At 36.3% G+C, this 12,879-nt stretch overlaps 1 protein-coding gene across 8 annotated transcripts in view; it reads left to right on the top strand.

The window, feature by feature from the left end:
• The first annotated feature begins 1,019 nt into the window (after positions 1-1,019).
• LOC145996581 (solute carrier family 71 member 1) overlaps positions 1,020-12,879 on the top strand; it is a 206,273-nt gene continuing 194,413 nt past the window's right edge. For 2 of the 8 annotated variants that reach the window (XM_083133110.1, XM_083133107.1), the window contains exon 1: positions 1,434-1,634. In XM_083133110.1, coding sequence (XP_082989236.1) covers positions 1,554-1,634 — 81 coding nt within the window. In that variant the 5' untranslated portion in view covers positions 1,434-1,553. Of the gene's footprint in view, positions 1,250-1,432; positions 1,635-12,879 lie in introns of those variants that run through there. The other 6 variants (XM_083133103.1, XM_083133105.1, XM_083133106.1 and 3 more) reach the window with 4 other exon arrangements.

Genomic DNA, 12,879 nt, shown 5'->3' with positions numbered 1-12,879 from the left:
CAAGTAATAATGAAACTTTCATTCGAGATGGGAGAGAGAGGAGATAAGGCTAGTGCAGTTGCCAGTTTTATTCTGCTGCTTCTGTAAGATTGGACAAGTGTGGGTGTTGTTATTTACGGAGGGAAATATAAAGGCAAGAATATTCGCCACACAAAGTAATGCAGTCCGATGCTAGGGAATCAACGGTAGCAGAAAAGTTTATACTTTGGTTTTGTGGTACAATTTTGTCCGGGGGTACCCCGGAAAGGTGTCTGAAAGAAACACTGCTAACCACTCCGCCCCGGGGGTAGGCGTGCACTTGTCATGCCATTACGGTGTGAAAAGTTGCTAATTGGCTCGTTCCCAAGAGGCATATGTAGCTTGTCGCTTCGGTGCGAAATCTCAGTTTTTAGCTTGCCGCTTCGATCTGAAATCATCCTAAAAAGAACATCTGGTAAGTTTACACAACTCGTTTTCCATAATGACCTTGGGTCGAATTTTTCTACTTGCGTGTCCGTCCCCTGTTTCATTTTATCAGTCAAGAAACTTAACTTCAAGACCAACTCAAATTAAAAAAGATTGCTTGGAAGAAATTCCAAACACTCCATGCACGATATCGGATTGTTTAGTGCATATCCATCATTATCATTTCAGTACAAGTTCAAAAAGGGGAGAGGAGTTGATGCAGTTAACACTAAATTGCTTTGTTATTTCCAGAGAAAAACACTGCTATCTTCATGTAACTTCTTTTCATGTTCCACCAGGTTAGTTGTTGATGCATATTGATTTTTCTCTGTTTTTCAGTGGAGTTTTTCATTTGATCCATCCAAGAATAATATCCTGCATAATGTTCACTGCAGACCCCACCGTGTCTTGCGTGGTTCTAAGAATTTTGTCAATCCCTTTCGTGCCACGGCGGATACACGATACCTGACGTCAACTTGGCATTAAGGAAGGTTAACCAGTAAAATGTAAGCAAAGTCAATATGTTGTCGTGCAAAGCACAGACGTCCCACTCTTGAAAAGCCCGCATTGCATATTTTGTTTGACGTCGCACCGTCATTCTGTAGCTGCGCCTTGGATGAAAAGTGTTGTTTTCGATTCAGTGCTATAAGCAAAACGAAAAATGGACATGCATTAATTTACTTTGCATCATGTTTGGAAAATCGTAGAAAAATAAAAACTTGGGCGAGAGATTCTCACTTCTAATGAAATTCTGCATCGATTCTATGTTAAGACAACGGAAGAGATGATATTGACGTTCATTCAGGTATGTCGTATTCTTTTCCCACACTATTAAAATAGGATGTAATTACTTGTGTATTATTTTAAGATATATGATATTTACTTGCGCAGCATTGATTTGTCTATTACCGGCATCCGTACTTCACGGATTGCAGTCTTCGCTTGTTCAAACCTGAGCCCTGGAACGACCCGTATGTGCTGCCACCTGCAAGGTTTTTGCTGGTTGAGAGAGTGCAGACGGTGTGAAGATGGCGTTAGAACGGTGTGATATAGGTTCAAATGAAAAACTTTCGTGAGAAAAGTGTTTTGAAGTGTGGACAAAAGTGAATATGCCAACGAAAGTGTCAAAGAAAGTCGTGGGCATGATAATTCGAAGCAGAAAGACAATAATGAAGGATGGTGTGGTTACGGTAAGTTGATGACGCCAACTGGCTCTTCGTAATGACGTCCTTCATATAGTTCGATTTTGTATATTTATGTGAGATTTGAGGTTGTTTCTTCATTATGAAACGAAAACATTGTTCTAATAATAGTGCATGAAAAAGGCAACATAAATCCTATACGCATTGAAATATTGTTTTTATGTACCTGATAAATTAGCCTTGAATGCTGAACGGTGCTACTTATTCAGGAAATGTTACAAAAATTATTTTTGTTTTTTGCTCTTGTGAATCATCCTGTAATTAACACGTGACTGGCACACTTATCCATATGATGTAACATATGGAGTATACTAAGTAAAATAACACTGTAGAGAAAAAGTAGTGTGTCTTATTATGATGTGCTAACGTTAAATATTCAGTCAATTGTGCAATAGGCACTATAGTGTAACGAGTTGAAAATTTACATGTGAATCTTATTGACTGGGACCAAATACGACTGCAATTTTTGATTTGACGCCTGCCTCCATCGATCCTTTTTTTTTTGGCGACCTTGTAATTCCTACATGTATATAGCTACGTTGAATATTTTCACAACATTGGACAATGGTAAATATGATTTTTGTGACAAATCATATTTTACACGGGTCCCGTATTCTTTGTGAGTATTCACTCATCGTATCGTCCTAACAATTAGCTCAGGTTGGCAGAAAAGGAACGCTAAATAACGAAAATCAAATCATTTTTTATTCACAGTATTATTTTTAGTTTTATGCTCTTGGTTTTCCATTCTCTGTATTGCTTAATTGCAATGGACTGATGACGTCGAAGGCAAAAATGAAATATATTCAAATTTTTATTTCATGGATTTATATAGTGCAGAAATGTACTTTTTATTTTTTGGCATTAGACGTTTCTACAGTTACATTGTAGAATATGCCTTGCTAAGAGTCTAGTTTACGTCCTTTTCATAAGGAATATGTGTCATGTATCGTTGGAAAGGTTATTGTATAAGGAATTCAACAAACTAAATCCCAAGGCGAGGAAAAATTTCCTGGAGGAGAAAATCGGGAGAAACCGATGTTGTCCGGATATGCATGATTGAACGTACTGAGGACATTTTTCGATAATGAAGCAAATATTTAGGGGTGAAATGAGTGCTAATGGAACCTAACCTCGTAGGCATACCTTGTTCCCATGAATGGTTAGTGACAGTAAAGTGTAAAAACAAAAAGTTACTTACCCTACTGATGCCGGCTGTCTGCTAGCACGGTTTTGTAAACGGGCAAGAAGGACATAAACTAGACTCTAGCCTATGCCTTTCTGGAACTGGACTGGATGGGTTTATATCTTGCTTGAAATCTTGATCACAAATTACATCAGCTATGCAGAAATCAGGATGAACTGATTCCCCAAGTGCATGGTATTAAATTAGGATTTTTTTGTATTTCGCTCATAGTGAAACTTACACGCACTGTGAAGCATGGGTCAGTGGAAATATAAGGATTGTTATTGTTTTTAGTGTGTCATATAATCTGTCTCGGTGCTGGAAGAGGGGGGGAGGGTTATCCCATCTGGTTACAGAATTTTTGCTAAGCATCCCCCAAGTTGTCCCATTGTAATACGTATGTTGAACAAGAGGAGATCCCCCCAGCTAACAATTTCCACTTCACATACTGACCATACTAATGTTCAAAGATATTGTAGAGAGAGCCATGGAATGTAGCACTCATAAAAAATAAATCTTGCCTTCGAAATAAGAATCTGCTATTCTAGAAGATAAGGATCAAAAGTTTACCTCAATCATCAATGCAGTAGCCATGTTATCAGCAGCTTTCAAGTTCAACAAAGAATGTTAATACCTGTAGGTAGAATGCTACTTTGTGCTTTTATTTGATTATGGCTATGAACATAGTACTAGAGCAATAACGAGAAAAGAAAAGTGTGTGAAAAGTATGCAACAATGCATAAAAAATGTGACAATTGCTCATGTAGCCTCGATAGTCATCTTTAATCCGAGGGATCCCGGAGCCTTCAATTTTGCAACCCTGTAATCCTGACATCAGTCGGCGGATGTTACTCGGAAGAAACGTTAGAGAATGAACATCCATACGTAAAAAACATTCGCTTAAATTGTATTCAAACGTTATTTTTCATAAGTAAAGCAGTATGTTAATAAGTTGTAAAAAATATGCATTAAAGTTTCACGGAGCATATAATACATATCCAATTATTATGTCATTATGATTTTTAATTATGTGCAAAATAAATCAGCTAAGTCGAAAAGCTATAACCATGACATAGAGGCAGACTAATTTAAAACATGTTTACGCAAGAAGCAAATTCCACATGGAGAAAAATTGTGAGCATGAGGCACCACATGCTAAGCTTTAATGTTACTCGTATTAAGTACAAGACCGAAACTACAACACCCAAAAAACAACAATTTGTATAAACTTGAAGAGCATAAAACTTAACAGGCCTAACCTAACAAAAACAGTAGAGCACAAACTCATTCCTTCACTGTAACATATCCATGGTCACCTGGAAAGGGGGGGGGGTGTCCCCCCTGGAAAATGAAAGTCAACCAAAAATTATGTATTTTTCACATATAATTTCATTCCAGCCACAATAATATGTGTTAATTATTGCATGAACATCATAAATTCAAATTTAAGCAATGTTTTATTAGGGAATAACACTATTTTTGGAGTAAATGTGCCTTGTTTGCTCCCCCCTCCCCTGGAAGAAAATACCATGAACATATCTCTGCAAGAGAAAAACATTGTAAATGTAAAACTAATTCCTAAACCATGCAAAATTATCCACTTTCTCTGAAGGAGTGTATAGCCACCAACATCAGGAATGCCACTTGTTTGAGAATGTATTTTAAGTTAATTAATTTTTGTGGAAGGCATTATTTTAGCCTTGTACATATATATGCACACAAAACAAATATATGCTCATAAGCACATCATAATTACAATGTGTTGTCTGTTGAATAAAATCTTGGCAAATTATGTCATGTACTGCTAATATGAAGATGCTGTACAGATATATTATATTCAAGATACATTTTACACTCTGTAATACTTGCACATGCTGGTTTATCACATCCGAACTACTCTTACGTCTTACTTTTAAAAGTGTAAAACCAGTGTATTAGATCTTCCTTCACCTAAATATTTACTTTCTAAAGAGTTTCTAATGTCATTCCGACATTCTATTAAATAAAATAAGTTCAAACTACTGTACACATTATTGGAAAGTTCCATGCTGCATATGATATGTATAGTTGGCCTTGCGTTTTCTGTTTATTTCCAGTTATTTAACAATAAATTTCCATTTGTTGTTAATGTATGTTTTCCACTTGCATCATAATGTCAATCTTCTGTCCAGATTTGGAAAGGGGGAAAAAACATTTTACACGAATTCCCTTGTTTCTTTAAAAGTCAACATCAATTGTGCTATTCATGCCCATGCTTTGTAGCTTAATTTTTAAGGTGGTGAAACAGCATTGCCAAATTTCAGGATTCCGACCTTAATAGAGCTGGCCGTCAGCCTACCCATAATATGTATGGAGTATATTGTATGGTTTGAAAGCAACATATTGGATACATATGTTACTTCACTGACATAGGTTAATACAGGCAATCATAGAAATGGTATTACATTCCTTAAGTAAAGGTTGGTTAAGCAATGTGAACATGAAATAGTGAATTCAAGTGATAATAGGAGAGTTGACAAAGTAAGGTGAAAGTGAAACGGGGCTAGGAGTATGACAATGATAAATTCAGAACTGGAGGATTTTTTTTGTAGGATAAAATATGCATTGTTTTGTTGCTTTAAACAGTACCCTTGAACTCCCCGTTAAAAATGTTTTGCATGGTTTATGATGTATATATTGTTTATGAACGTTTTTAACTCCCAGAGTTGTGTTTTGGTGAAGTAAAGTACCTCTGTTACCTTAGTCTTAGGCAGCCCAGCTCGAAGGCTTCACGGAAGTGAATATAGCACCCAAAACAACACCAGATGGGACGCTGCTTGCTGCTTCATAAACGCAAAATATAAATGTTGAAGGTCTATAAATTTACAATAAATAAGAATTTTTTGCATTAAAATGTATTGTAAAATAAAGTGAATGAAGCATGATGGACTGAAGACTTGCAAAACAAAAATAGATGTGAAATTAATGTTAGGAGTGTTAGATTTATTGGTATTTAGAATTTTACAGTGTTATACCTATATGACGGTGATGGCAATTTTCAATGTTTTTGTTATGTTAAGTTTGTCGGTGTTATCTTTTGAACATGTTTTTTTCTCTATTTGAGTACATTGAAACTACTTAGAGATAGGTTTTTACCTATGCATTTTATATTTTTAGATCAAATATGTTATTTATGTTTTCCGCACCCTGAAATACATTTTATATTATATAAGACATCAAAGTCTCTCAATTAATAGAGAAATAATCATAATTCTCGAAGGGGTACAGCTGGCCAAGGCTCCCCCTTTTAAAGGTCCACAACTGGAAAAACGTACAATACAGAGATCATATGTAATAACAGTATTTATAAACAGTTAAAACATCCTTATTGTTTGATAATAATGGTACCATTTATGGAAGAAAAGTAATAGTAATGGTAACATATTACTTTTGAAATCAAAGTAACAGGAACTGTCATGCCTTACTCTTGAGTAACATACCCTACTCTGCCTATCAGCCATGTTATTCAAAATAACATTGTTTTGTTAAGAAAAGTTAAAGGATTGTGAACAGTATGTTGTACATATTGTGAGCTGTTTTGTGCATGAAAATAAATGTGAACAAGACAGTAGCAAAAGTTATGGGAAGAAAACTTAGGAAATTTGACAGGAGAACCTGAGGTGAAACAATTTAACATGTTATTAGCTTCCAGTGGCATATTCTCCCATGTTATCTAGTTTATTGCTGGTAAACCAACTTTTTTTTAAATTGCTGCGAAATTTAGTTGTTGAGGACTTCTTTTTTTGTTTTACTTGCATGCCTGCATTGGTGTTTTATTTATATTATATGTAATTAATACTAATATAAGTAAGCCTTGTTTCCATATTAAAAACACTAAGTAGCTGACCAAAGCAGTTTATTAAGATAAAAAAAAAACACTTAGCAGGTTTGTTTAGTTCTTCGTCTGAGGAAGACCCTGATACAGGGCTGAAACGTTACCTGTTAAGTGTTTTTTTTTATCTTAATAAACTGCCTTGGTCAGCTACTTAGTGTTTTCGTAATTAATACATGAAACAGATAACAATTGTTGCTGTAAACAAGGACAAATTTTAAAATATTCCACTGAATGGCATAATGGTAAAGTTGTTAGCTTGCAATCAAGTGTTTGTTACCCGGTGGAGTCACATTGCACAGTTGTTCGGATCCCATTTTAAACTGTAGGCCCATCCCAATTTGCCTATCTGTGAATAAAGTGGACTTAACAACTTCAGTTCAAATACCTTGAATGCATCATATGCATGACATGATACAGTCAGCAAGTCACTGGCTCGGTGGCCAAGCACATTAAGTGGTTGACATTTGAACTCAGCACCGAAGTTCCTAGGTTCAAATCCTGGCATTGGTGTTTTTTGTGAGTGTCCCATCATCAGTTTCATCATATCACCACTCATCCTCATCATTGCTATTATCGAAAAGTGTCAGAAAAAATATGCTAAAGCACAAAATACAATTACAGTCAGGAAGTCAAAATGAGTAGTATTCACCAAACAAGCTTTAATAGAAGAAGCATTTTCTTCTTGACCTTGAACAAAGAGGTATTATTTGTGTGAATTATAGCATTTTATGGTGCAGAAATCTGTAAGATATTAAGAATTGAGGAAAAGCTTTAGAATGTGGTTATAATGAACAATGGGGTGTGTGAAATGCATAGACTAACTCAAGGATCAAACTGTGCTGGAAAGAGTTTAAAAAAAAAAAAACACGGTAGTGACTGAGAAAAGAAAATGAAATTGGATCGTCTGAATCAACGGAAAACCAAGAACTCCTGCTCACGCAGACTACATTTCAAAGCATAATTTCTCATGTAACTAATACATAGTGAAGCTTTTAACTGTGCTAATTATTTTCTCCAAGCTTCGAACTTACTCCCACAATCGTTCTTAAGCATTTCTCAATACTCCTATAAAACTTGAGAAAGTCACTAAACTTTTTGAATCATTATCACAACTGCTAATAGTATGGAATTGTCTATTACCATTTTCATTCAGTCTGTTTTCAGCAATGTGATGATCATGATTTGAAATAAAACATCAATAATCGCAGGAGAAAACATAATCCCATTCTTTATAAGAACTATGGATGTAGAGTAAAAAATGCGTGAAATATAGCACTGAACAGTTGCCTATTATTATTTTTGGTGTTGGCTGTATGTGGGCTTACTGCTTGGGTTAGGTTAGGTTAGGATGCATTGAATTTCAATACCCATCTATTTGCATGAAACAAGGTTTTGCTTCAAATTGTCAAGCATCAACGTTAGGATGCTTTAAAGGTCGAGTTTCAGGTCTGCAAAGTTAACCTCCCTAATGCAATACAGAATTTAAGAAACGAAATGCAGTAGGTGGTAGGAACACCTCAGGATAGCCCATCAATGGAGGTGACTTGTAAGATTGAAGCCAAACTCCATGGCAGAATGGTTAGCACAGTACAAAGTCAAGGATCCCAGGTCCAAATCCTGGTTTGGGTGTTGTCAATTCATCATGACTCGCCCCCATCTTCACCATTAGCCAATATTCTCGTTCTTGCATTCAGCAAAATGGGTGTTTTCCAGTACCATTTTTCTTTTGTTTGTTTCCCAAACCAGAGTTGCAGCACATCACCTTCAGCTAACTGATACATATTATCAACTTAGTGATAGTGTTGAGTAAATATTTGTGTCAATGTGTAAGAATAACAGGATAATGACATGAAACAACTTCTTACTGCATGAAATTGTGTGGGGTAGATTTCATGAACCTGTAGGAATTGTACTTTTAAATTATGGTGTTTGTACTCTCTCTCCTTCATGTCAAAAGTGATTTTTTTCCCTTTTTGGTTGCATTTCCCAAGGTGACCTTGTATAAGGAAATGATTGATGCTTGTTGCAAGGATCCTAGCATTTCTTAATTGCCACACCATGTATGATTGCAACTCTCTGAATTATTGTCTCACATTCATATTTATTTGAAATGTGGTAATGCAAATTGTCACCAGGGGAAACATATTGCTGGTGCCATGGTGCTTGGATACATCTACAGTACCAGCTCCATCTTTCATGCTTGTTTTCTTTAACTTGTCAGCAGTTATATCGTGGTGTAAGAGGTTGAAATAAATGCTTTTTACTTTCCTTGTTTAATACTATGGGATTTGTTCTACATCAAGTATTCATTCAAGGTACTTTCAATGAAATTATAGAAAATTATATGCACACGTATATTATCTCAGTTAAGGGTGAGGGATGTAATGGGTGACCCCTTCTCAAGGCACCTAAAAATGTTACCCTTCCTTCCACATAGTACACCTGATCTGCATTTTTCAGACTAACGAGGCCCTGGCGCCTCAACTCGCAGTCAGTATAATCATCTATAAGACTTGCATTGTGTCTTCCATATACGTTTTTGATTGTCCTTTCATCCATCTCATAACCATTCATTCATATTGTTGTGATTAGTGAAATTGGCATTAAAGCTAGGTACAAATAACCTAGTTTAATCAAACACCAAGGGTGTGGAATTTGAATCTTGAAAGGGAATTGCCCTTAATCTCTCATTCAATTACTTCTTTGCTTCCTATGCACTGGAGATAGGAGACGTGTCCATATATATCAGAAATCTGCTCACGTGACTGGTCTTTTCGTACATGACCTTTTAGAATTCATGAGATTTTTAAAAATTTAGTTTGAATTTTAAGTTCACTTTATGCACAGCTAGGTTAATGGAATTTGACATACAGTTTCATGTGGGATCTGAACCACTATGTGCCCCCACTTAGTATTGAACCTGGAGGCCTTTTTGTAGTGAAGTAAAGTCTGTAATTAGTTTTTTTTATATATATATAATTTGGACAGGACCTCTAGTTTAATAATGGAATCAAAACCATTATGTATCCCCACATGTGCAAATTTCACTTGATTGTACTCGGACCATTATAGTAGATAATAGGAAGCAACTATTTCTTGTCTTGTTCAATATTTGTTCTGCATTAGAAATAGAGACCCTGATATTTGACCTTTTTTCTGCAGAACAAAAACAACTATTACAACATATTAATGATCTCTCCTTAATTCTTTTGAACATAATACAAAATCTTACAAACAGATCAAAAACTCATAGGAGACACAGAGAAGATGATATTTTTAATCCCATTAAAATAAATACTTTATGTCTAATACGTACATTACATCATGGAGTAACACTGCTCACAACAAGCTTTGGTAGTAACTATTTCGCATAGCACTGTCTTTCGATGTCAGAATTCCTTCGAAAAAGCCATTTCTATCTGCCAATCCTCTTCGTAGGTGGCAATTTCAGCTGGGAAAATGATTGGCTCTTGCAGCTATGTTGCTGTGTGCGACTCATCCTCATCGCCACATTAACCAAAAGTGGCAAGAGTTAGCACTATGTGTGACATATAATGATTCCAAATCAATATTATTTAATACCATGCATTTCTGATGTAATTGTTTAAAAGAATATTTTTATACTTCCTGTCTAGAAATGGACATGCGAAGGTAGCTTTGAAAGGTAGGCTCTTGATATACAATATACATTAATATTGTAATTATGTTGAAAATGCAACATGAAGTTCAGCACTTACCAAATTATTTTCATGATATTGGCTTGAGAAAAATACAAGAATTCGTTTTAGATAGGGTGGTAGAAAACTAATATAAACCTAATTTTATACTTGTCAACAATGCTAGATATAATCGAACTATTACTCTATGATTATGCCATAGTTCATTTATGAATATTTAATTTCAAGGTTACATATTAATTAATGCCTACAGTTATAAAATAAGAAAGGTGTTTACAATTGTTGGAATTGGGGCATCCACTTAAAAAGAAAATACCTGACCACCGTTGAGAATCACTGATCTAGACAACAGCAAAATCAACCTACACGAAAGTTCACGTGAAAGCTCTTGAAGGAATTCTAAACAGATGAGATTTTACAGATTTTGGAATAAAGCTGTTTTTCGAAGTAGAGGACATTTTGAAAACACCTTGTTGTAATACTATTAGTAATACTATCTTGCGCCTCCCTAGAAGTCGTGATAACGTCGTCACCTTGCAACCAAAGGGTCCGGGCTCGATTCCCTGTGGAGGCACATAGTTGTTCAGATCCCACTTTAAACTGTAGGTCCAGTCCCAATTAGCCGTACTGTGCATAAAGTGGACTTAAAACACCAACTCAATCGATCAGTAAACTGTAGGTCCAGTCCGGATTAGTTTATCTGTGCACAAAAAAGGACTAAAACAAAATTTTAAAAAGAAATCAATGTAATACTGCTGAACTGTCGGTTATTAAAATAATAAATTTTCCCTTTTTTCCCCTAATTTTGATTCCAATTTTCATGGTAGGTCGAGGAGTGTAAGGGGTGATCATCCATGTAGTACACCCAACTGTCAACCTCACTTCCACGTAGGTGTACTGCATTTTACAGACAAACGAAACGTTAGAGTTGTTATTTGTAATGGTAAGGGGCTGGACCCCGTATAATGTGACGGGTGCAAAATAGCCTAAGTGCTGACGCACACAAAATTTTGAAATCAGATTCAAAAATTTATGGTAGGTCGACGGATGCCCCCCCTTTCAACTTCGCCACACCCTTGCTCCTTTTGTGGTACACTCCTGTTCACATAAAGTGGCACACATTTGAACTGTTCAACCTTATAGAATGTGCCACTTTATGTGAACAGAAGTGTACAGAGTAAGTTGCCTATTTTGTGAATCAGTGTATAGATGGATTGATTTAGCTCCTCTTTTCTGCCACTTCAATCATGAAGATGAGGATGAGTGACGATATGTTCAAATTGGTGAAGGGGCCTCCACAATGCACACCCATGTCCAGGCCGGGATTCGAACTCCGGAACCGATGGGAATCTGTGTATTAGAGACTGTATGAGTGACAGCCAATATACGAAGCTTTCACTCCACTCCGAGAACAACCGCATTGTTAATGTGCAGCACGACAGTTTCTATCCAGAGTCGTTTTAGATAATTTACCAATGAACAATGCTCGTGGAGTTCTTTACGAGTTATATTTATGCGTCGTGAAACAGCACAAATGCCAGTAAAACGGAGGCATAAAATGAAATGCCTGTAAGCGCTCGTTCTGGTGCGTATGCTGCACAGGTAATTCGTTTCTTCAGTGATTTAAGACATCCTGTGCTATCTTCATCTTCACAAGAAAGTATTCAGCAGTTTTTTATATTTTTTTATCATGTACATTCCTTCATCTTCAAAACAAGACTAGCATTGCATTTCTGTTATTTAACGGATTGACGGCATACTGTGTACCATCGTTCCCACAGGTGGCTTCCAAACTTTTTGTGAGGAGTATATAATTGAATAGTTCAGAATCATGTTTCGCACTTAACGTACATTGTTGTTAGTCAATGTATTTTTTTGGGGGTTTAAGGGGTGTCTTAGCTTAAGGCAGTGGTTCCCAAAGTGGGCGCCGCGAAATGTTCCAATATTTTCATTGAAATGATGTGATGTTCCAAATATGTGCTTATTTGGTACTTTTTACGCATAAAATGTTTCTAAATTTAAAATATGTTTATTTTTTAACTCAAGGCAAGCAACCTAACCACACTAACTAAGCGTTGCAGTTGTTAGAGGGGCCTGTATTCCGACTTGCGCGCCGCGGAAAGATTTTGAAATTCTAAGTGCGCCGTGAAGCGTAATAATTTGGGAAACCCTGGGGCATCCAAAAGTCAACTTCACTTCCAGTCGGTAACTGCAGGCCAGCAATGCTGTGGCATCCGGACTCGCAGCCAGTAATATCCTCTATTCTTGTCACCATTCATCCTTATCTTCGCGATTAGCCAAGTGTCAGAAAAGAAAAGTAAGACAAACAAATCAATCAGTCAATAGTGGAAACTTTCAACTTTTCGAATGAGCCCCGAGCATCCTGCCTGAGCTTAAAACGGGCTGGAAAAGAAACTTTTCCAACACTTCACGTCGTCGTAAGCATGACGAGGTGTTAGGAATATGTAAGCAGCCGTTTGTAATTAATTACGATGA

This window comes from Lepisma saccharinum, chromosome 12 (genome assembly GCF_977018435.1).
Source record: "Lepisma saccharinum chromosome 12, izLepSacc3.1, whole genome shotgun sequence".
NCBI lineage: Eukaryota > Metazoa > Arthropoda > Insecta > Zygentoma > Lepismatidae > Lepisma > Lepisma saccharinum.
The sequence above is the reverse complement of the archived record's forward strand: the minus strand, read 5'-3'. Positions and strand labels throughout refer to the sequence as shown.